Source organism: Hyposmocoma kahamanoa, unplaced genomic scaffold, assembly GCF_003589595.1.
Source record: "Hyposmocoma kahamanoa isolate Upper Pololo Valley unplaced genomic scaffold, ASM358959v1 78, whole genome shotgun sequence".
Lineage (NCBI taxonomy): Eukaryota > Metazoa > Arthropoda > Insecta > Lepidoptera > Cosmopterigidae > Hyposmocoma > Hyposmocoma kahamanoa.
The window spans coordinates 2197019-2224035 of NW_020653945.1; the positions used below are offsets into that span (position 1 = coordinate 2197019).

Sequence of the window (27017 nt, forward strand, 5' to 3'; positions counted from 1 at the left end):
TTGATGTATCTTGCTGGTAGCTGACATACTTAGCTGTAAGACACACATACCTGATCAACGTCTCGTCGTTCTTCTACTTGTCCCACTCCCTTGGCCAAACTCTGCAAAAGTCCCAAGGCGCCGGCAAAGAGTATCAAGTGAGTTCATCAAACTAATTGATGTATTTTGCTGGTAGCTGACATGCTTAGCTGTAAGACAGACAGACCTGATCAACCTCTCGTCGCTCTTCTACTTTTCCCACTCCCTTGGCCAAATTCTGCAAAAATCACAAGGCGCTGTTGTATTATATTAAATTTAATTGCAATTGATTTCAATTGCATTGATTTTTTAATCTGATTGAATTTCTAATTGAAATGTAATGGATTAACCAGCCAGCTTACCTATTTCTACCGCCAAGCAGTAATTTGAGCATAACTGCGTTCCGGTTTCGAAGGGTAAGAGTGCTGGTGAAATTACAGGCACTTGGGACTCATCAATTGATGTTTCAGGGCGACGGGCGTAGTGGCAGTGTCCCAAAGATCTTAGCGATTTAAAGCTCTGAATGGCACTGCAACTGTTATGGACAGGCGTGTCGCTTACCACCAGACGCATGTTTTGTTCGTCCCGTCACTTAGTATTATAAAAAAAGTTGACAGCTGTTAGAGAGAGCTAACCAACCTCTCTTGGTTATTCTACTTGTTCCACTGCTATAGTCAAATTGTGCAAGAGTTCCAAATCCCCAATGTTTTAGGCTCAACGCCCACCACCAGACAAAATAATTGAAAGCATGTTAAAAACACGTATATTTTCATATTAACTTAACACAAAAAATCACAAGAAAAAATAAATCTATATTAATTTATTTTCTCTCAGTCAAATCTCAGGTCAAGGAAAAAGTTCGTGAGGTTTTTTCGCCAAATTACAAATATGTTTTTCTTATATTTTAATTAAACTAAATGTATGCCATTTTGATCGATCACCTTTTGCCATTTTTCTGGTAAAACCATTATACCATCAGCGTAAAACTTCTGGGATTTCTGGGCGAAAAACTGAACTAAATGATTTTCGCAGGCCTCTTTTGAAGTCAACTTTACACCATTAAGCGAGTTCTGTAGAGAGCGAAACAAATGATAGGCGGACGGGGCAAGGTCCGGGCTGTATGGTGGATGCATCAAAACTGTCCAGCCAAGGTCTGTCAATTTTTGCCGAGTCGTTAAATATGTACCTATGTGGTCTCGCATTGTCTTGAAGACGACACCTTTTCTATTGATCAACTCTGGCTGCTTTTGCTCAATTGCACACTTTAGTCGCATTAGTTGTTGACAATAAAGAGTAGAGTCAATCGTCTGACCTGGTTGGAGCAGGGCATAATGCACGATACCTTTCCTATCCCACTAAACACAAAGCATTATCTCGCGTGGCGTCAATCCACGCTTGGACACCGTTTGTGCAGCTTCATTCATCTTGGACCACGATCTTTGTGTCACATTATTGTCGTATGTGATCCGTTTATCATCGCCCGTTATTAATCTCTTCAAAAATGGCTCTATTTCATTTCGTTTGAGCAGCGATTCGCAGTTGTTAATTCGGTCCATTAAATTTTTCACTGACAATTCATGAGGTACCCAAATATCGAGTTTCTCTTTGTATCCAGGCTTATGTAAATGGTTTAAAACTGTTTTTTGATCAATGTTTAGTTCCGCAGCGATGTCGTAAGATGAAATGCGCCGGTCTTCCTGAATTTTTTAAGAATTTCATCAACTTTTTCAACGGTTGGTCGACCAGAACGTGACGCGTCCTTAATATTGAAATTTCCGAAGCGAAAACGAGCAAACCATTTGTGTGCTGCTGATTTTGATACAGCATCTTCACCATAAACACTACAATTTTTTTGTACAAGCCTGCGAAGCCTTGATCAAAGTGATATTGTAAAATACATCGGATTTTTTCACAATTTTGGCTCATTTTTAAAACGCAATTACTTTCGCGCCGAATTGAGAAATGTAATTTTTTTTTAAATAATCTATGGACTCTCACTTTTTAATTAAATGCTCTATAACATGGCTTGATAGGATGAGTATTGATAAAATTATGCGACTCTAAAGCCAACTATTGTAAAAAACGACACGAACTTCTTCCTTCACCTTATATTTGTAGTTTTTTTATATGGATATTTCCCATCTCCCAATTCCTTCCGAGGCCCCTCCCAAGGACTCTTTAGCGCCTATTGGGGGGCGATAGGGACCACTTTGGGAAACTATGATTTACGCTATAGAATACGTAGTGCTTATAAAAAATATTGAACAACGTTATGGCCTTAGGCAAGAAAATGAAGACAACATTTTAATTTCTTTACATGTGCCATCGTATATTCCGAGATCAGGAAAAATACCTTAATATATTCGAAATTCCATCTTCAATTTCCAGCAAATAATTGGATCCCTGTTTACATCTCCGAGGTGTTTACATTCTATTTATAACGTAAAAGGTTTTTCAACTAGAATTTTGTTTTGTAAATCAAAATAAAACAATAAATTTAGATGACAATGATGAATGAATGAAATTCGTGAAGTGATTAACTAATAGACCCACCATTTTGTCAAAAAGTGATTAAAAACTTTGATGAAAGAATCGACATCTGTAACTGTGGTAGTGGTGGATATTATCAGATATCATTTTCATTCATAATTTCACAATAAAAATTTAAATCGTTGTCATCTAAATTTATTGTTTTATTTTAATTTACAAAACAAAGTTCTTGTTGAAAAACCCTTTATAAGTGGTTTGCAATATCTCCCTCCAACGTTATAGGCTATTTATATTTACCACTCCGTTATAAAAACTGCGTGTGTCGTTATGACAATGTTGATTTGTTCACAGGCCTTTTTCGGCACATCGGACACAATCTGAAGAAGACATCTACAAAGATCTGCAATCTGTGTAAGTATTTAAATTATAAGCACGTATTTTTTCATAATGCTAGAATAATTATGTAAACTATCGGAGCGTAACTCGGAAGGAGGCATGCGCAACAGATTGACTACCTACTCATGACTTGAATAGAGAAATCCTGTAATGTGACACGAAAAATGTCACAACAGTGTAGAGGAATGTTTTTAAAGAACTTATAATTTTATTTTTTATTGACATTACTTTTATGACAATATTTTATATAACTTTTTTTTGTTATACTTTTTTGTTTTATATTAATTATTATTGTTGTTTATATTAGTGACGATCATGTTATCCCTTGGTATTGTATTTTAAATTGTGATATTGTGACATTGATAATATGAAATAAAAGGTTATTATTGTGTAGGTATTGCATTAGCGACATAATATTACCTAATTTGATTGCGGGCTCCTTAGAGCGATGCCACACGATGCGTTGCGTCGGCGTTGCGACGACGTTGCTTTGTGCCGCTGCGTTGTATTACATATTATTATAAACATGAACTACATGCCACATGGTGCGTTGAACAGGCGACGGATCGCATGCACATCGGACAAGGGTCCAGGAGCACGGAGCTATTGCTCGTATGGCACTCGGTGCGTTGAAATCACAGCGTTGCGACGACGCAACGCACCGCCCGCTCCCGTGTGGCATCACTTTTAATTGTAACATTACAATTATTTTTTAAATTACTATCATGTCAATTATAATTTCATAAAAGCGCTCTTTTTAGTTCTCAATCAAAATTGTATTGTATATGGTACTCGCCACTAAGCTGAAAAAATTCCTTAAAGTTCTGTACACAGAAGTATAGAGTTTCAAAAAAAGAACGTCGTATTTTTGCTAATTAAAATATCAACTATACTGCCTCCTGATTGGTTAAATTGATCTACAAGTCTTGCAACCGGGCCATAAATCTTTATGAAAAAAAAATGATTAGTTAAAATATATGCGGTACTTGGCTAAGGTCTATTGTATATCATTGGTTTTTGGTTTGTAGCGTTTGTTTGGCTTTCGTCTAGGTATATGAAGAGGCTGTACAGTGGAACCTTTGCCCACCCTAATAAATGGGTTAAATTTTTTTTTTTAATTTGGTACATTAAATATTGGCGCTGTTTAATTATTTTAGACCACGAGGCTTTGTCGATTACGCGTAAATACGGTACTCGAATTTAAGAACCCTCATTATACAAAGACATTTGCATAAAATACTGTTGTAATGTTTCTTATCCTTTGTAAAAAGTCTTGCAGTTTTGTTAATATCTGTGAAGTACCACATCGAGTATATAGAAATAGAGACGAAATAAGGGCCATATATTCCTGGTAACACATTAGCGGTACAGCTCTTATAAATATCAACTCTCGTTTGCACTGAAATATAGACAGGCCAACTACTGACCTGTGTGTACGTCTTCGTATATTCCAAAAAATATTCTGTATTTATTGTAAGTAGCCATTAAGGAAATAGAACAGAATACTTGAAAAGAAATTGATATCTATCTTGTATTGCCTCAATTTTATGAAGGAACACAGAGACCATGAGTTGTTAGATAATGATAATAATTCATTATCACCGCGTTATCAATTCTCAGTATTACATAGGGCCCGCTCGCCTCGCAAAGGTAGAACACTTAAAGAGTTAAAACGCTACAATCCGATTCCAAATTCACATCACAGTAATAATAAAATGAGGAAAATTAATGACCGATGTTGTTCATCTTTCATTAGCAAAGGGACCATACACATAACTCGATTAGCAATGGCTTCGTTAACAAATTTATTCTCCCAATTTAGGTGGTACATAGTTATTGAATGCAAATGTTGTACATATCGTCGCCTTACTATTAAAACCTTCGTGTGCGGGTGCGGGTGCGTGTGCTTGCGTGCGTGCGTGCGTGCGTGCGTGCGTGCGTGCTTGCGTGTCTGTGTGCGTGCGTGTGTGTGTATGAGTGTGAGTGAGTGTGTGTGAGTATACACAATACATTTCCTGTAACATTTTACAAAGTGCACATAGAAGGTTTTAAGGTGGCGATTTGCCATTCGCCCTTTGCTACTGTTATTTTACAACTTTTCTAGAACAGCTAGACGAACACGTAATGTGTAAATGAAGACATCACCGCCGTACCATATTGTACAAAACACACTGCGTCAAAGCAATGTTACTACAAACTTTTGCAGTATTTATAAGTCTGTATATCTTGAGTCACTATTTCATTAACGTTTTTGATATAAGATTTCATAAGGTGCCTACACACTTGCTCAGATTTTATCGACCGTTACTGGCGCCTATTAGCGATCGGTAAATAGTGAAAAATGAAACAATATTTAGTATAGGTAGTGTCTTTTTAAAGATGGAGTACAATAACATTTGCAGGGTTACCAGTTTTCGTAAAATTTTAAATAGTCATGTGGTAGTTGTCGACAGTTTTATCGATAGATTATGAAAAGGACTGAATTGTGAATGTTACGAAGTTCTAATGACTGCTTTATTGCTAATTGCTTTATTGTATTCTTATTTTAACAGTAGGTCTATTAGTATCAATATCAATTTTTAGTCATGCACATTTTAGTAACGACAGGCGGATTTGATTATGTGTGAACTTTAAAATATGTCTCCTATTTATATTTTTAATACACAGACTTCTTTAGTGTATGTATGAATTAATTTTGAAAATCAACCTGTGCCCGTTAGTGGGAGGTATAAAAAGCCGATGATGAATCAAAGAAAATAATTTCGCATATTTATTACATAAGCGTAACCAACGTTCAGTCGATAGTCGATGTAATATTTATCGACTGCAATCACTAGCTGCTTGCAAACGGGCAACACTTTTGCACAATGTAGTGTCATTTTACTCCGTCTTCAAAAAAGACAAGACTATAGATATCACCAGGTTTATCGATCGACAAAAACGATTCACAGTGGCGATCCTTTAGAAACACGATATCGATCGTCTGTTACTTCCACATTTACTCCTTTATTTTATCACGCGTGTCGATGGTCAAAAAAATCGAGCATGTCTCTAGGCACCTGTAGAGAAGTAGTCAGGTATATGTACAAATGGACAAGTGTTGACACGCGGTATGTACTTTAGTAGCGCATCCGTGTCTATTGAGGCTACCCCTGCGTACAACGACGACGTCCCAGATCCAGAGCCTGAGCCTGAAGTTCCGTGGGTCCAGTTCACGATACCCAGCGCGACATGCGAAGACCGCGTCGAAGAAATATATGAAGACCTCTGCTACGTCAAGTTTACCTCCGCCACGCCCGAGGATGTTAGTGTTAGGGTTTTTTGGGATTGGGGAAAAGTGCTGTTCTCTGTGTGATAAGGCTTATTTTACTGTTGTTGGAAATACTGGTTTAATACGACGAGCCTTATCGTTTCTCTATATAGTTAATTTTAATCGATAAACACCGCACCGTTGGTAAAACTATGCATACTGATTTAACTTAAATTTTTATTGAACATGAGGTACGTTTATTCAAAAACTCACTATATAAAAAGTAAAGATGTGGACGGGGATACCACACGCTTACGTACGTACGTAGTACATACCTAGTCACTCTGACCTTGAAAATCTACAGGACTCAGAACTCTTCGATATTTTAACCGAATCGTTCGATTGGATTTCCTAATGTAAATTTGTAATCTTCTGTACAATGCTTTACGTAAGAGTTCATCCAGGGAAGTACTCTGTCGTCGTAAGTTGAAAGAGCGCATGTGACATTTTTTTAAAACAAAATGTTGTTTATACTGACGTGATCAGTATCCGAGATACCGATTTGTCACTATTTTTATTTTTTTCCTTGGTGGATAAGGTATGAAGTTAACACAAGAGAAAAGAGTATATATTTTTAATTTAATTTCTTTAAACATTTCTTTCTCGGTTTTGAGTTTTTGTCACAAGCGCCCTTTTAACGGCGGCAGTACTGTTACCATACCTAATCCTGCCGCCCAGCAGTAACGTGAGCATTACTGCCTTCCGGTTTTGAAGGGTAAAGGTGCTGATGCCTTGTCAACTCTCATGTCTCAGGGTGACGGGTGCAGTGGCAGTGCCCACAGACATGTGCCCCTCAGATATTTGCGATTTAAAACTTTAACGAGGCACGGTTATGGACAGGCTGTAGCTTTCACGGCGCACGAAGTGTTCGTCTCTTGATTTCATATCATGAAAAACTTTTATATCGTTTTTCTAAAATCAGTAAAGGCTAATTCATTCGACGCTAAAAGGTTGATTATTGGTATTTAAAAAAAAAGAAATGCTGGAGGACAATATCGTAAGCCCGTATTATGAGCTCTTAGCAACTAAATAGGTCGAGTGCCATCCAATTTACAGTCCAATTAGCACACAATACTGTATTGATTTTGTCTCTCCAAAATAGCCTTACCAATATGAGCGGCGTCGTAATCAGAGATCAGAATAGGCAGTTTTTATTTACCAAAACCTCGAAAGATTTACACATAAAGTGCACTCATAATGCCTCCCTAAAATCCCGGAATCATTGTATTTTGTTGTATATTTTTGATGTGTAATTGGCAATTACTTTACGTAAGTAAGAGCGTTAGCTTACTACGTCCGATTATAATAAGTTCCGATTTCGAGAACTGACGGTCCGAAATGTCATAGGAATAATTTTTTTATCTCTAGGTTTACGAGCGATATTCGTATCTTCTCGGATTCGAATTGGACTCCGAAGTGGTTCCGAGATTTCCAGATTCTCTAATGCTCAGGCCACACAGCCCCATATCTTTCACGGTAGTTTTGATTATAGTGACCCTCCCTACCGATCCTTAGGATATACCAGAAGGGCCTACTATGGCACACTATGGCACACTATAGCCTGTGCGTCTGAACCCGCACAGGGACCATCTAAGTCAGGTCCTAACCCCGGATCAGCGCGTTTGCACGGACTTCATCCGGTTCTCTGTAAGGCTGAAAGGGTTGTAACAATAAAAAGGTAAATGTAAAAAAACAGGTACAATAGTATAAAACACTCCCTACACTTTATGATTAAGGCACTTACTTACCCCTAAAAGGGCCGAGTAGCTGAATTATAGATACGTAATCTTAGGTATATGAAGGCTGTATGCTGTTATAGATTATTACACATGATTTAGCTTATTTAATGACGATTATAATCGTAGTAAAGAACCAAAATTTTATTAAAATTTAATCGCGATTATACGCGATTGAATTTGAAACAGCTCCGACTGCTGTGGCGGTCGAGCAGGGAGTGACCGTGGTACGAAACAAAATGTGAAGGCGAAGGAAGATGGAACAATTCAAATTTACAATTTAAATACAAGTAAAAGAAAAAAAGGATACGATACAAGTGGAAAGAGGTGATACAAAAAGGTGGGATGACGGTGTAAGGAGGTCACACCGTCACAAGGCTAGTGCCTTAGAAGAGTCACCCTGGGTGCACTTACAGCACCCTCCCTATTTTGCTTGCTCCCTATACGCCCTCTTCCCATCGCGCTCCACATATCTAACGGTTCGGTCCGGTCCGGACACAATCTCTCCGTGTGCCCAAAGCATAAAGGTAGTTTATTTAGAAGAATTTTTTCTTACGTAAAACATAGCTGTGTTATTTTGATTTTGTACTTTCTATTTTTAATCATTCTGAAATTTTAGACGTTGGTATTATTGCCTCTATTAATTAAAGTTTAGCTTACAAAGATCCGGCAACAAGCACATAGAAAGATTCATTCGTGAGGTCCGCTGGTACGTTCCGTGTCTTAGTTGGCACAGCGTCTGGCACGGTTTGCTCGAAGATTTCGGGTCGAATACGGCCGGATAGAAGGAATTTTTTCTAAGTGTACGATCTTTGTATTAATAATTATAGTCTGCTTTTTCCGTCTCTGATATTAAATTTCAAAACTTTGTCTGTTTTCCCGAATATGACAATTTATATTATATTGTTACTGATCTTACACAAATTGATTACTTGTATGTTTATAAAGAGCTCGAGAATTTTTGTTAGCATCGATGAAAGCAATATAATTTCAATATAATGACGACCTCGACAGCAGTTAGCACAGCGGGTGCTAGATATTGAAATTCCGGGTTCTTTCTTTCTCGATTTACTTTTCTTTTTCGGTCTATGAGTGTGGTGATGGTGCCCCGGAGTAAAAAAATATACAAAGTTTGTCGTTCCGTGTTGCTTATGTCGGAAGATGAAAGAATGATAAGTTCAAAGTTTAAATGAATGACGTCGGAAATGAAGTTCTTAGGTTTTCGCGATTGTTACACATAGGAAATCAAACTGTTTTTCCGGATTTAAATCGCGTATATTTGTTTTTTCAAACAAACCGACATGTCGGGCCCTTTACAGGTCCCATGGTCACGGTTGACTGAGGTGGTACAGTCTTCAACCAGTTATGTCTAATATTGATGCAAACCACCCTATTTTTTCACTATAGTCACAATAGTTATTAATTAAATACCTTATTTTTAATTTTACAAAGAAAACATTCCAATTTACGCTATATTAAGTTTTACAAATTATTTTATTGAATGAATTTTTATTAAGTTCAATTTATTATTAATTATTAATAGAAATTAGAATAAACTAAAACATATTAATTAGTAGGTACTGCAGTCTTATGTCTGTTTGGGATTTTTCATTAGAGGAAATACTGGAGCCCAAACTGGTGGTACGGAGAAACCATCTTCCCTGTTGAAATTAGGATGTTTTTTAATTTCAATGGCCTCTCGCAGCATCCTGGGTAGGTAACGGACTTCTTTTGCAAGGACCTGGGGTTTGTCAAACTTCATTGAATGTGTAGGTTTATGTGTCGGTTTGTTTGAAAAAAACAAATATACGCTATTTAAATCCGGAAAAATAGTTTCATTTCCTATGTCGGAAATGAAACTATTTTTAACCGGCTTCAAAAAAAGGAGGCTGTCAATTCGACTGTATATTTTTTTAATGTATGTTACGCGATAACTTCAAATTTGTGAACCAATTTTGATGATTCTTTTTTATTGGAAAGAGGGTACGTCAATATTGGTCACATTTAAATTTGAAGAAAATATTCCAACTCTAAGGGTGGCAAACTAGGGGATGAATCCGGTTATAACCGATTTCAATAAAACTGAGCAAAATAGATGTAACTCTACGAACTTTTGGGGTTGGTTTTTTTATAAAAAAGTTATTTCGGATCAAAATCCATTTCCTATGTATAACAATCGCCTGAAAACCTGAGAACTCGATATAAATTATGTTAGTTTTTTACTTATGTGCTCTAGTCTGACTCCAGAATTTGAGATCATATAACTGTTATGGTTGTCACATTACAAGATTGCTGAGAAATATTGCTACTAGTCAACGAGTAGTTCAGTAGCTGTGTACTCGTGGAAGAGTTCATCCAGGGAAGTACTGCCACCTTACCTGTTTCTGCCACCGCCAAGCATTACTGTGTTCCAGTATTGAAGAATAAGGGTGCTGGTGAAATTACAGGCACATGGGACTTGTCAACTTATGTCTCAAGGTCTCAGATCTGTGCTATTTAAAGCTCGGAGTCTTTCCATCACCGAGGGACTAGGCGTAGGTTACCCAAGCCTACCCCCTTATGTTGTGGATATTCCAAAGATTCGCGTCAAGCTTCCACATTTATATGGCGATCGGCTATGGAGTGGAATTCCCTGCAGACTTGTTCCCTGAAAGTTATAACTTGGGCCTTTTGAAGCCGAACGTGAATAGGCATTATTTAGGTGTGCATAGCCCTCATCGTCACTTTCCATCTGGAGAGATGGAGGTCAAATGCGCACTTATATTGTATGTAAAAAAAATTGAGTGACGCTCCAATTGCTATGGACAGACAGTGTCGCTTACCACCAGACGCATTACTTGTTCATCCCATCACTGGTCAATGATATCACATAAAAAAAGAGTAGAAAGTACCAGAAAATAGTGTTTGGAGCGAGTTTACGTGCATAATAAGCGAGTGACAATCCAATCTGACTTCTTGCGCTTAAAATAATTGGAGCGAAAATGCAGAGTATCTGTAGGCGGCGGCGCAACAGACAGACGTGGTGTAATAAAATCTTGTGTTATATTGTTTTCATCGACACTAACGAAATAAGCTCTTTATAAACATTTTGGTAAGGCCAGCATCAAATTGATCTGACCTGTCAAACAAACTAAAAATATCTACGGAAACGCGTTTGCCTACTTTCCATTTAAAAAATATTAAAATACAAATACAAATATTTGTACTCTGTAAATTTAACACAAGTTCTATCGATACTTCGCAATAAAAAGAGTATAAAAGAAACAGATAAACTTAACAATAATTATAATAATGCACACACTCATGGCCCTGCACTAGGGAAACCTTGTATCGCGGGTGCCATGGACACACACATAGACGACCACAAACTACATCCAAACTCACGAGAGATATAAAAAATTAAATCGCAAAAGTGTCACGTGCCTCTAATTTAATAGTTTAAAAAACCGGAACACAGTAATGTTCACAGTACTTCCTTGGACGAACTCTTTCACAAGGAGCTCTACTGCTAACTACGAACAATGTTGTTTTGTGTTTTTCAGTAGCACTAGAGCGTCTTTTGAAAAGTGTTCGTCCAGGGAAGTACTGCCGCCAATGGGTAAGGGTATTGGTGAAATTGGTACTTTTCAACTTATGTCTTAGGGTGATTTATTTATTTAAATTCACCAACGCTTAATACATTCGATTACAACACTATTTTACACACATTCGACAGGGTGTTACAGTTAAAATGCTTAACCAATTACAGGTGAACATGCATGATGAGAGTATGAAAATTAAGACAATTATTATTAATTTACTGTATTTTTTTTACTGTACTTATATTACATATGTTTACTGTATTAACAAGTTAAATTATAAAATAAATATAATATACATTACAAATAATATTCACTTATATGCCAAAAACTGCAATATTGGCTTCCTGAAGCGAGGCAATGAGGCTGCGAAGATATCCATTTCAAGAGGTAGAGGTAGAGGTAGAGATCGACGAGGCTGGCAAATCGAGCAAACGGAGAATTGGTGCAGAAGCAGTGCACCTCAGATCTTTGCGATTTAAAGCTCTTCGTGACACTATAACTGTTATGGACAGGCGTGTCGCTTACCACCAGGCGCATGAATTGTTCGTTCCATCACTTAGTAACAAAAAAATATATATCGTTAAGTTTTTAGTTTGCCTTCTGTTCTTTCTATTGCGAAGTATTGATAGAACGTTGCCAAATTTACACAGTACAACGTGGTTCGCCCAATCCCATTGGAGCACTCGGTCAATGCTACGTTTCATTGCATGTGGTAGATCTTCAGACTCTTAACTTAAAACTTTTGCAGCGTGACTGTGCTTGATTGACTCAAAACATCAGAGCTGAATTTAATCATGTTGTGATTGAGTCCTTTAAGATTTCATTTGTTACGGGTCAGTTTTATTCAGTGTTCGAACGTTCGAACTGTTTTCATGCTCACTGCACACAAAACAATACCCATTAAAAATTTATATTCTACAGTTACGTAGCCCTGAAACCTCTAGAGCCAGTATCCATTTTTCTTTCTTCAATTCCGTCAAAAAATCATGCGGCGGACTTTAAAGAAACCCACTTTAACAAAGCGCCTTCAAATCGTTATCGTTTGAACAAGCCGCGGATGTAACTTGCCTAACAAGTTACTTCGAATTGATAACGCGATAAAATTTAACCACGGAAAAGAGAAGAGTATTGTATTATCATTTAAACGTGGTTTTACAACGTTTAAAGCGCCTTTTATCTCGCGGTCAATGCCGCGTTGTAAACGGATTTTTGTTGCTGTTTCTGACAAAAATATTGATACAAAGAATCCATTAAGAAATCTAAAATCTAATCGTGAAATCATAAAAATGATTTGAAATTAAGAATAATTTTAATGAATTAAAAATCGATTACAAAATACAAAATCTAATTTTCGAATTTCGATACCTCCAATAAACAATGAACAATACGCCAACTTAGTTTTTCGACCTGTTCTGTTTTTATTTGGTTAAATTTCGTTTTTGTTTTCGAAATTTGTTTTTTGTTACTTTTTTTTCACAAAATTCGGGGAGCATAATATTACTAAATAAATATAGCTATTTACAAAAATAACAGAAAATGACCGAAAAATATAATTTGCGTAGTGTTAATTGGAGGTATCGATTCGAAAAGCGCGGAACTTTATTAACGATGGGTAAATACGTGTCAATAGCACACCAGGAAAAAACGGCTATAGTTCGATTTGAAGCCCCTACATAGTATTCGTCGCTGACAGTTGGCAGCTATGACGATACATTTTTTTAAAGTAATTTTTATTGACAATAAAATTTCGCTTCCTCAATTCGTCGCTGTATGCTTTGTTCAAATCGTAGTATTCTGCAATACTGCTTTATAATATAAAGGCGACGATATAGTCGATAAATAAGACCCGTGCGCTGTGGTTTCACAGCTCTGAGTCAGAGGTGCAGGCTCACGCCTAAACTTTACTCTCCAATAGATGTTTAAATCGTTTAGCATGTTCACCGTTATGCTGTACCCCAGGAATATAATATGTTTTACCTACTACGTTCTTATTTAGTATAAGTGACGAAAGTACAACGTGCGAAAAATCTGTATTGGATTATGTACTCGTACATTGCTTTACATTATCAATTTCAATAAATAAATTAAATTGATTTATATTACAAGATCTCTATGGGCTCTCCATAGTAAAAAACTAGTCTTTTTTCGTAGTACCAAGTGGCGGGACGGAAAAGTCGTGGGTGGTAAGGTCTTTATATCGCAAAGATCGGAGCGGTACCGCCACTGCACCACCACCTTGAGACATAAGTTGGCAAGTCCCATGAGCCTGCAGTTTCACCAATACCCTTACACCTCGAAACCGGAACTTATAAATTCACAGATTTTTGCGTTTTGCGGCAGAAATAGGTAAGATAGCAGTAAATGATTATCACTGGTATCAGGTTTCTTACCACGGTATGACTTCTTTTTATTTTCCCGATATTTCGGAACGGTTACACGCTCCATATCATATAATCATTTAGTGAATAACCACGAAAGTCTTAAAATCTATAAAGATAGCAGTACTTCCCTGGACGAACTCTTAAACAAAGAAGCTATACCACATTCCTGTGAAGTGGAGCACTCACTAAACGGAACCCAGAAATGACCGAAACAGGTAGTTATTGTACGCCAGTATTCCCACTTTCTACGTAAATATCCTCGGGAACAGTGATTTTTTTTTTACTTTTGGGGTGGTCAACTTCACACTGCCACCCCGAGACAGCTTTTAGTGATTCTTACGGCAAACATTAGTATATCGTCATAAGTAAGTAACTAACAATTAGTAAGGTATAATCGGATAAATTTTTTTTATACAATGTGGGGTGGTCAGCTTCACATGTGACGTTGGCCACCACCATAACTTTTTTCAAACGGACCATAAAACGGCTTGCGTATGTCTAGCAAATTGTTAGTATACGTTAGCATTCCCACTTCCCAATTATTGTCCCAAAAGAACGATGATTTTTTTTCAAAAAACAATTTCAAAGAACCGTTCAAATCGTACTAAGTACAATAATTGTAACCTTGCTGGAATATAAAAATATCCCTAAGTGGATTAAAAAGGCACCGTATGCATACACACATGAGTATGGTGCTATAACGAATTTCGTGACAACAATTCTCACGTAACATAAAGATAAAGATAAATTTATTACAATATAACTTAATTAATACAAGTAAAACAAAATGTAAATAAAGCTATTACAGTATTGAAATAAGAATTAAGAAGGGAATCTAATTTGTACATTCTTCATAGTAAAGCTATACATTTTATTATTAGCATCTAATGTCTAATTGCGATACCTAAACTAAGTAAATGTATACCTGTAGTTTAGGCATCTTTTTGGGCAAATTTCTTTATATTACAGCTTAAAAATAGATTTTCTATATTTAACAATAAAATAATTAGTAGTTATACATTAATGGTTACCTATATAAAAATAATTATGTATAACTTCCAGCAAGTCCTCTGTTTCATTGTAAGTTTTACTCTTAAGCCACAATTTACAAACATAGCCTGAAGACGGTTCACAACCTCTGAACACACATCTCCAACTCGCCAGTTGAGGATGGCAAATACACACGCGTTAATAGCAATGCGAAACTAGGTTCCTTGTATCGAGATAAACTACCCTTCTGTTTTGATGCAACTACAGCGAACCCCTCTCGTCGAGTAAGTTTGTCGATGACTTGTTAACTTAGACCCTACTTAACTACAAAAGTTTGTTAATTACGTACTTCAGGCTTATCAGAAGCTTATGCTCGTACCTGCGTTTACTACTAAGTTGTGCTGGTTTTATCAACGTTGCGGATGTTTTGCACCTTTTTTGCGATTGTGGTATAAAAATATAATAATAAGTGTTTATTATTAACTATATTATTATTTTATTTATTTATTTTTTATTTTATTAGCAGCAGTAGAGGTCCTTGTGAAAGAGTTCGTCCAGGGAAGTACTGCCACCTTACCTATTTCTGCCAGCAGTAATGTTAGCATTTTTGAAGCCACATAGGCCTTGTCACTTATGTCTCAGGGTGACGGGCGCAGTGGCAGTGCCCCTCAGATCTTTGCGATTTAAAGCTCTGAGTGGCACTGCAACTGTTATGGACAGGCGTGTAGCTTACCTTCAGTCGCACGACTTCTTCGTCCCGTCACTTGATATTATATAAAAAAACTTGATGCGGTTGAATATCGAAAGCGGTACTGCTCGATGCGTATCATTCGCTGGTTCTTGAACCTGGTAGCTTACCTGTGATCGACTGTGCCATTTCTGGGAATACAACCTCTGACATTTAAAAATTAAAAAATTATTAGAAGAGGCGAGAATCTAATCCTAAATATTATTATTATATGAACTGGTAATGGTTTCTCAGTGCCGCTGATATTCTTCTCCAGTCTACCGTGTTCAAAAAAGAACTAAGGCTGAGATTCATAAAATGAAGTTTTATTAATTTTTGAGTCTTGAGTGTGCCTCCTAATTTCTTGCCTATGCTTTGGCCAAGTTCGTTTTGTAAATACGAATAACTTTTTTATTTAAAAAATAGATCTTAAAAGTTCACACCCATTTGCTAAGTTTTATTAAAATAGGTTACCGGAAAGTCCGCGATACCGGATTCAGCCCCTAAATATATATATAGTGGTATATTTTCTTCAAATTTAAATGGGATCAATACTGAGGTATCCTCTTTCCAACAAAAAAAGAATCATCAAAATCGGTTCACAAATACAGTCCGATTGAGAAGCACCTCCTTTTTTTTAAGTCGGTTAAAAACTTGCTCGGCTCAGAAGTCACAGTTCGTTTTGTAAACCTCAGCCTTAGACACACATCGTTCCAGCTTTAAGATTGCCGTACGCAACAAACTACTAAATATTTATCATAAAGTAATAAATTTCTGAAAATAAATAATAAGTATTTTGTTAAAAATAAACGTGTGTTCGTTTAGAATTGGGTTCATTTTGCTGTGTAGGTAATTAGATGATATAATATTTAAGCAAAAACAACAGGCCACGATTATGTAAAGCGGTTTTTTTTGTTACTCTACTTTCTGGGATCATTTAAGCCTTATCTGACAAAGAACAGCACTTATTCTCTGCAATCTTTGAATGTAGCTATAGATTGACAGGTTATTGCGGTAATGTGCCTTGATTTCATGCGCAATGTTTAATATTGAAGCCACTTCCATTACTCACGTATATTACATCACTTCACTTTTTATTTATATATATATGGCTCCATCATTACATGAGATGATGATTTTGGTGAAAAGAAAAAAAAAAGAAAAAAAAACAGTTCTATTGTGACTTTAACCGGTGTCAATGGGTTGATCCAAGGAAATACTGAGATGAGAATCTAAAACAAAAGACAATATTTAAAGGAAACCCTATGTCGCGGTTACCATGGACACACATATAGACAACCACAAATTACCTATATTTCTACTGGGACCTCTGCGTGGCAGTCCGGCATTAATAAATTAATTATATTATTATAGTGGAACGGGGGAACTTTGGAGGTAGTAAGCTATAAAGCGTGACAGAAATATTAGGGCAGTTGAAAAAAATATGTCCCAAGGTACCGTCCTCTAGGCCCAATATGTTAATCAAAAGTAACGCGTTGTAAGAGTAAATTCTAAACGATAACAGCTATTTGCCTATAATTTGAAAAACAAAAATATTAACATCGACGCCTCTATATTTCAATGTTGAGAGTCCCTCGTGAGCTCGTCCATTAAAAAATGCGCTCTAAAACATCAATTTTAAAAGTCTTTAATAACTTAATAGATAACGGACGTGAGTGTTAACAGAAACGACTCACAACCCCTCTTGTATATCCGGTACTCGAAATAATCTAATCGAATGCGTGTATTGAATAATCAAATGCACCCTTTATTAGTGTCCAACACGTGCGTATCACGTAGATTAATAAATTCATTTCGATGTCTACTCGACATATGGAATGAGATGGGATCTCTTTTTATTTAATATGTATGCTTTGGTACAAACAGCCATAACAATAATAATTAATACAGAAAGAATTTGAACTTCGCTATAGATAACGTATACCGAACCTTTGAGCGGTTTAGGGCCACAATGAGAAATGACCATATTTAAAAATGACCACTTCTCAAATTGACCACTTCTTGAAATGGCCTTTTATTTTTTAATTATAAATTGGCTTTGTACTATTTTTAGACCTTGGCTTTTTACTATTTTTAGATCTAAACTAAAAATGAAAATGAAATGTTTTATTTGCCTGTTTTGTCAAATGGTTGCGAAATCCAGTTGCGATGGACGGAGGGACGATATCCTCCAGGTCAATAATAAGCAATATCTAATATAATATATACTTATAGATCCATCGTCAAACTTGTAATAATGTTCCTAATCCGAAGCCAAAATATATAGAATTGCAAAAGTGGTAAATGCAAGAAGTAGCCATTTCAAGAAGTGACCATTTCAAGAAGTGTTCTTTTGTAGAAGTAGCATTTAAAGAAATGGTAATTTCGAGAAGTGGTCATTTGTAGAAGTGGTTATTTGAAGATGTTGTCATTTCGAATATTACACATCAATAATAATAATATAGGCTGAAAGGGCTTTTAAATATACAGGGTTATTTGTACTAACAACCTTACATGAATATGTTACTAACATCATAAACAACGGCTTTTGTTCAATGACTTTTTACACAACGTAATAAATTTACCATAAACAAAATTTTAAGTTTTTTCTGTACTAACTGACCCTTTTTAAATCTGTATTTGATAGTTAATAAATAACAATGACACAGTTCCCGAAATCAGGGATAGATAGCACATTAAAATTTCCAAAAAAAAAAAATTGTATCCGAGTTACGAGTACAACAGTCTGTGGTGTGTATTAATTATCTCAGTTTTTTGTGTTATGGCTTAACGTCATGCCTTTTGGCCATACCAGTATAAAAAATAATGTAACGCTTTACCTCCAAAAATTCAAACTGGAATATCTTTCCAGATATCTCAGAATAGTAAACGTAAAACAAAATTTGTTCAGGAATCTGAACTCTATATTTTCACATATTTTTCGTAAACAGACGCATACAAATTATGTCGACAAACATTTATACGGGAGTTTTCCATTGTCCTTTAAAATTGCAAGCGTCTTCCCTGAACTCTCACCCGCGCTCCTGCATTCGATTGCACAGAGTTACCATTATCTCCTTTTGGAGCGATCTATTTTGTATGAAAGTTAAATGTGGTGAATTATTAAAAGTCATGGAACAAAAGTTGTTGTGTTTGATGTTAGTAATATAGTCCTGCGGGGTTGTTAGTACTTAAAAAATTACCCTACATAAGATAAAAAAAACACATTTTTAAACCATACGTGCTTAAAATTGTAAGTACATAAAACTAAAAAAAACGGAGTGTAAACTCGCGACCCAATGCTTCGTAAACAGACTGCAAACTAGCCCACTAAGCTACATCATCACAACTACAAACGCGGATTCGGCTTGAGTTGGTCAGAAAATGCTTTAAGTCCAGGCAATAAGATCGAAAAAGACGTTTACGTTTTGTGTTTTGTGTCGATAGTCCGGACGTACACAATGCTTTTTCCGAACTGCCTAAAGGTAACAAGAGACTTGCTCGGTTTTTGTACACATGTCGATCTACTGGGTGGCCCGGAAGTGATGGTGAAAACGAAATGAGGAGGTAGGGTTGAGTATTTCCAATCAATTTGACTACTACATTGAGTTCCGGACATGAGTACATGTGTTTCTTGGAAAAATCGCTAAGTGCTCCCTTGAAAAAAACCGGAAAAAAGATATCCACACGGGCTTTTTTTTGCCTAATGTTTCTGAGATATGTATCGTTTCGACGGAGCTCTTTTCATAAAATGAGCTAGCATACATCAATTATAAATAGCTCTTTAATGTACTATGTTCTGTTCACAAAACACAAAACTTTATTTTCAATAGAGTCTCACCAAAATAAAATGTACTAGGGAAAAAAATGCGATATCGATCGCCTGTTTCTTACAAATTTACTCGTTATCTTTGATCACGCGTGTCAATTTAAAAAAAAATCGAGAAATCCTTAATTTTATTCTAAAATTAGTAAGTATGGATCCTTCCGTATGCTGTTTGGAATCTGTGGCCAAATAACACCATAAATAATGAACTCGATGAGAATTGTAACAAAGACGCAGCCAAAAATAAAAGTTTAGAGAAGTCGAACGAAATTATGGGTAAACTCCTCAGACTACGAGCTATAAACATTGAAGTAATAGAAAAGCTGTGCAGTTTATGTTTCATCAGTTGTATAAGGTTTAGTTAATATCGGCAACTAACACTGGGTTATACAACCTTCATAACAAAGTTATTGGAGCACTATAGCGCCTGGTTGTAATACCTGTTTAATGGCCAATTGACACGGTATATTAACACAAATGGATTTATTAAATATCATCGGCACATTAGCTTCTAACTTGTCAATCTATCTAATATTAGCCGAGTAGTTGCGTTGTTTTGGCAGTTTTTATTGGTTTATTTTGCAGTTTTTCTGGTGTGTTAGGCGTTGACTTTCTTTTGTTATTTAGTAGTGTGGATTTGAAAGTAGAATATTGTTTATTATTGCGTAATGTCGTTTGTACTTTACGTTATCCCAATGAAGCAACATTAACCAGAATATCATGAAAAACGATTGATCGAACATACCTTTCATTTACTAAAGAGATGATGAGATATTATACGTTTTCCATGAGATTCTAGTTTATTTTCTAATATCTCTGTATCTCCAATTATTCCGAATGCGTGTGCGCTTGCAAGAGCTACAATATCTTACGTTCCTATGTTACCAAAGTATTATAGAAAAGCAAAATCAAAGGACAAGTCACTCTAATTCAACAAAGATTGGTGAGAAAGCTACGATGAATTAATTTCTACGTTGCGTTCTCTAATTTTGAAGAGCCACCAAATCCGAGCGAATGTGAAAGGTCCTTCAAATTCACATTATTCGCTAGGACTTGGTGATACTTTTTAAATGACATCCTAACTCTCGTAGCAACGCGTGCGCGCCTAGCACGGACGAAGGCGAGTACGCGAGCTACTGCGCGCGCATCCACGATGAGGAGATCTACCACGACCTCTGCGTTGTCAAGAGCGCTGCTCGCGAACCCCGCCTCCCGCTACACCCGCCTGCTTTCAACTCTGTATGCTGGTTTTGTTTTTTTTTTACTTATTTTTGCTTATTTTTTTGGCTTGGAGTGAGAAATTAATAGCAAGCAAGATTTTCATAAAATATGGTGTACCAGAAAACCTTTATCGTTGACACAGAGAATAACCTCGTCTTGGCTTTGAATTGACGACATTGAAGCGTGAAGTGCGGCATTGTTATTTAATGAAGCAAAATTATTTTAAATCCTAAACAGAAATGAAATTTTTTCCTTATGAGTCTTCATCGTATCCGTGCTTACGTTATTAGAAATGATTTTTTTTCGGACGATACGATATAATACGATATTTGTTTTCATTATGACAAATTTCAAATTGACATACTTTCGCCTTCCATCACAACTGCGCTCTGTAGCGGGTTTCATTAAAAGATAAAATGTATAAATTCTTGTTTTGTAACCATGGCAAGAGATGCCATTGCAAGAGATCGTTAATTTTCTTTTTATTATAATAACATGTATAGTCACACCTTTGGGTTCCCATTGAGGTAGGCACAGACTATGAATCTCCACGCCTCTCTTGCTTACCGTGGAGAGATTACCATGACCAAACTGAAGACGTTCAAGAAAAAGTCAAAGAAAGGTCAGGTCATGGGCAAGCGGAAGGCTGTAGTCTCTGCCTACCCAGATGAGAAAAGGGCGTGAAATCTATGTATGTACCTGAACTCAAAATAGAGTGGTTACGAGGCACTGTACACAACTACGGTCGCACTTTATCCTTTAACTCTGGCAATGACCCATTTACAGTTTGAACCGTGACATTTACTCAAACTCGAAATAGTTTTCGATAACTGACAAGGGTACACCGTCGGGGGCATATGTGAATTCATGCATACGTAACGTTTCACAAATACATCGTAACGGAGCACTACCGTAATTGCCAGATTAACATCTCGTAGTCACTGTAGGGTGATCGCCCACTTATCGACCGAAGACCTGGACCCCGATTCAGAACTCTTCGGTATTTTAACCGAATCGTTCGATTAGATATCGTTTTCGAATCGAAGGGCGCTTTCCGAGCTATACAGAACATTCACGTTAAATGTTCGCTTCGGTTTCCTATATGATATCGTTATCCGACAGCGTTTACGGAGTTAGTCGGTGAATATAGATTATAAGAAAAATGAAATCCTTTTATATACAGTTAAAGACCTAAAATATAGGAATGCATTAGTCTTGCTTTAAAATAAATTATTAAAATTGAAGAAAATCCAGACTTTATTTAAAACAATAAAAGATTTCCATGTTACGTTCTTGCTTTGTAAACAATAGGACGTTTGAGAAGTTCTAGTAATCGTACGGTTGTGACGTCAATTCGGTTCGGCTTCGAATACGACAGTTTGACGTTCAATTCGGGTGTTGTCGGTCTCGGAATCGGTCAACAACTGAGTTATCGTAAGGTTCTGAATCGATCTGCAGGCCCTGAACTCTCGTTCTCAGTCCGACATCGTCTAAACAATTACTGTGAAGTATTTCACATATATCGTCCCTGGCCAGCAGATTAAGCTCCGCTGCATACGCAGTCCGCAGAATACGTGAGCTTACCGATGTTAGTACTGCTAGTTTACTTTAGTTACTTCTATAGTATAATGTCCTACGGGATTCTCATGTGGGGTAAAGCGGCAGATATTCAAACCATATTTGTATTGCAAAAACGAGCGATTCGTTCTGTGTACCGTCTAGGCTCTCGGGTATCTCTCAGAGAAAAGTTTAAGGAGGCTGGTATCATGACTGTGGCATCACAGTACATTAACTCAAATATTTTATATGCCCGTAAAAATATACATAATTTCAATAAGAAAGAAGATATCCATAATATTAACCTTAGAGCTAAGTCCAAACTCATGGTACCACGATTTCGTTTAACCAAGGTAAACAACTCTTTTATGGGGAACTGTATACGTTTTTACAATAAGATTCCGGAGCATATATTAAGTTTATCATTTCCTAAGTTTAAAAACTACATTAAAAATATTTTGATCGAAAAATCATATTACAAAATTGAAGACTACGTGTTAGATAAAGATGTATGGAAAGACGACATGGCTCCAGAATCCACACAAATTTGATTCAAAGTGTATTCCATAGCATTTAAGTTTATTTGAAAAGAGCAATCCCTAGAGTTTCTTGCTCGTTCTTCTCAGGGAGGTCAGCGTAGTGAACGAGCAGTAGCTTAAATGTGACGTTTTCAAGTGTAAATTTATTTTACCTATGGAATAAATAATCTTTGACTTTGACTTTGAAATAAGTCACACTCGACCAAATTAAAAGATGAATGATCCGAATGTAGCTTCATACTTGAATTTGTCTTCTAATTATATCGAGTATTTGACAGTAATTGTTTCGGATGGATGTTGGACGGAGAACGAGGGTAGACTCCCTGGATGGGAGTCTGACGCTGCGACATTTTTTTAATTTTGTAATAATGTGCCGTACTCAGTGTCTACAGAAATGGAAATCATAAATAATCTCAGTACAGAATACTAAAAAAACCGACCTCAATAGTACGTGGACTTACATCTATTTGCCAAGTATTTATTGAAATCGATTACCGGAAAGTGCGCAAACCTGGACTTATCCCCTAGCTCGCCACTATACGGAACTTGACATAGGAGATAATAAAAATCGGTTCTCACTACTCAAAGTATATTGAGAGAGAAAAGCGCCTTGAATTAGAGAATAGCAAAATCAACCATTAAATTAGTTGCTCCTTGTAATAAAATTTAGGCGCTATTATATATATACAAACAGCCACCCTTAGAGGTGGATGATTTTCTTCAAAATTAAATGGGACCACTATGGAGGTACCCTCTTTCCAACAAAAAAAAGAATCATGAAAATCGGTGCACAAAAACCGGAGTTATAGCGTAACATACATACAAAAAAAACACAGTCGAATTGAGAACCTCCTCCTTTTTTTCAAGTCGGTTAAAAAATATTGAAACTGAATTTTTTGTCATTATTAAGTAAGGGTGTGTACATATCAGGCGAATGCGCTGCATGTGCTTTGCCTGTCACGTGTGCAGTTATCGAACTGCACACGTGACGCCTCTTTAATCACATCTCACGCAAGGCTCTTATAATGCACACGTTCTTCGCTCTTGCAAATCACGCACGTGTAGTTAAGTTCCCTCTGAGGAAGCAAGTACGAGCACTGCATGAAGGCAGCGCACAGTTCACGTGTGGTGGTTACACACAATGATGGCACGCGAACATATTTCGCTACATAATCCACGTGTGCAGCTCGCGAACCTTTCAGGAACAGGCGCATTCGTGCTACGTTCACCAAATGTATACACACCCCAAAATGTCTTACTCAGCTTTCGAAAGCAATCATTCCCCTTTTTTTATGTGACTATAAATCTTTGACAGCACGAGTTTGACACGAGCTATATATAACTCAAGATGTAAAGTGTTGCCATAAAAAAATTACCTCGTATCAGTTACGACAATCAGGAAACTCGTTTTCATATAACACAGACACCGCATGACTGGTATATCCCGATCTCTACCACCTCCGAGCACTCGTTGCTTATCGAAAACTGTTTTTCTGACATTTTTCTACCATTTTCTTTATCGCACGAGAGTCAATTCCCTGTTAATCCTGGGGCTATATTTATAATTTCCGTCGTCCATTAGACACAAATTAGTTGTTAGGCTTGACCTACATAGTGTACGACCACCCTTAATAACTTTTAATGGTATCGAATTTTACGTGTGGCAAAATGTTTTATAATAAGAATTACAATTCAAAAAGGTATTGTAAAAGTTACACTAGCTAATGTAACATGTTGTAATTTAAGGAATTTCCAAACTTTGGAAAGAGAACAAAAAAGCGCTTAAATTTCAAAATTCATGCCAAAACTTTCGTGTAAAGACGAGACCCTCGCATACCGTCTTAAAGATGTGAACGGTAATTAATGGTGTCAAGTTTTCTCGTCATGAGATTAAGACAGCTCCAACGTTATAGCTAATCATGAGTCGAACACTCTATTGACAAAAGGCTGTATAAGGCGTCTTTTGCCAAAAACGATTCAGAACAATTTTCGTTTTATCGTCAACATGAATTTATTAAAATACATGGTTTTTATTAATAATTAGTAGCTTCTTTTGTTAGCAACGTACAAATAAATAGAACCTGTACTAAGCTAAGTTAACGCAAAATTCGACGCGACTAAATAACTTAATTCCAATGGATAATGAAGTGTTCCTAGGGAAATAACACGACACGCGTTCAAGAAAAAAAAACTATCACACTTCCTCGTACATCGTATGGAAGACAATTTGCCGCTTCACTGGCCATCCGAATTGACCGCGAAAAGAAATCTATTCCGCGACATTCCACACTTTCTTGCGTTACTCTATGGACGAGGGAATTCGGATATTAAGGTAAGTGTACATTAATATGGTACCACTTTACAAAATTCTGTTCAGAGTAACAAAAAGTTCCCGGTACAACCTGTGTTAAAACTATTATTTCTCGCTTCAGCTATAAAGCTTTAATAACATTTTACTGAAATCTCAGCGTACATATCAGACACTCAATAATGATGTATGTTTCGAAAAAAAAAACGTACGGTCACTCACCATATATTCACACACATATCATTTGTCTGGTGCCAATATGCTAAAAAACGGTATACTTGTTTTGTGACGTACTTTTTTTGAATTTGTTTCACTTTATTCTTGAAGGTGCGATATATACATGCCTAGATATACGAGTACTTGTTGCACTATCTGTATCTGCTAAATAGCAGTTGGAAGGCTTGAACGCCCTCGGTGCGATCGCTTGGTGACTAGCTGCTAGCGCAAATAGCATGCAACCAGCGTGCCGTCGTGCCGGATGTATCACGACTGCGTTGTAAAAAGTAGTAAATCTGCATAAAAATGGTTGTAAATTAATTTTGTACTCCGTAAAGCCAGTGCAGGTTAAATCATGCGAAATAGCTGCGCTTGTGTTGAATTATTTTTTATGCAGTTAACTTTACCACTCTCCCTCCGCATAAAACGAATAACACAAATACTAAATAAACTGTATGAAAAAAATATTCAATGCGGCGTAGCATATTAATTTACTTCCATTTTTATTAACATGGATTTCCTCAAAGTAATGCCTGAATCTATTAATTAGTTAATATGCTGTTGAAAAGCAGTGTAATATGTCATCTACATCTCTACTGCGTCATATAGGATTGTTGTTGCAACGCCGTACTTTATGTATTTTAATTATTATATATTATATATAATGCAAAACATACTCGCTCTTTTTTATCGCTTCAGATCAGTCCGAATTTCACAAAAGCCGCCAATTCACACATCCCAGCGTTTATTCTTCTTAACTTCGCTCGTTCAGTTTTTTCCCACTGGCGACCTCTATCAACTTCATCTACCTTTTACAATCGTTTCAATACTTATCAATATATGTTTTATTATATTACAAAGCATATTGAAATATATAACTGTTGTTGACAGTCTTAATTGTCTAGTACTGGTACAACGCCCTAAGTCGAAGTACGTACCATCTGACCGCCTCAAAACTCGCCACTTAGCTTATAATACGAGTTAAGAGCTCGTCCTTTGTCCCGGTGGCGTAGACAAGGTCGTCAAGAGCGAACTAAACAACAGGTGTATTCCAATTACTATTTTGCCGTCGTAATCCAGTCGGACTGCAGCTACTGTGACTACACCCTTATATGTAATGTTTATTTATATTTCGTTTTACATTATGTGAAGTTACAGGACGTGTTTTCGCGTGGTATTCATTTGGACAGTGTTATTTATTCGTAATAATAACATTCTTTGTACTCGTACAAATATAGAATGTGTACCCAAATAAAGTACATACATATTTATACGTACCTGTTGTTAACATCTAATTCTAACACAGGTGTGTAGTTTTTGTTAAGCGATTTTTTATTGTATTGCCTGTCATGTAGAGTATTTTTTTGATATTTTAGGTAGTAATTCTAGCCATAAATACAATGAAATTTTACTATTTGCTACGCGTGGTGGTCGGGATTCCGGTCTTGAATATTCCGGCTAGTGCGCCCGGAATAGTTTAGACCATAGTTTCCCAGTGGGCACTGATGAGTCCTAGGTAGGGACCTCGGAAGCAATTGGGAAGGCGTTTAAGCTGTCCAGGGGTGCTACTCCATTTGAAAAGAAAAAACTGAATTATCTGTGTAAACTACACAACAAAGGAGTATATAATTGTTTTTCCTTGTGATTTTTTGTGTAAAGTAAATACAAAATACGTGTTTTCTATTATTTTTTTTGTGGTGGCCGTTGAAAATTTTTTACTT

The 27017-nt window shown here is 36.5% G+C and overlaps 1 protein-coding gene across 1 annotated transcript in view; it reads left to right on the forward strand.

The window, feature by feature from the left end:
* The window catches only part of LOC113233244 (protein vav), an 84317-nt gene that overhangs the window by 31450 nt on the left and 25850 nt on the right, over positions 1 to 27017 (forward strand). The window contains exons 3-4 of the mRNA XM_026468286.1: positions 2860 to 2919; positions 20547 to 20694. Of these exons, the coding sequence (XP_026324071.1) occupies positions 2860 to 2919; positions 20547 to 20694 (208 nt within the window). The remainder of the gene's footprint in view (positions 1 to 2859; positions 2920 to 20546; positions 20695 to 27017) is intronic.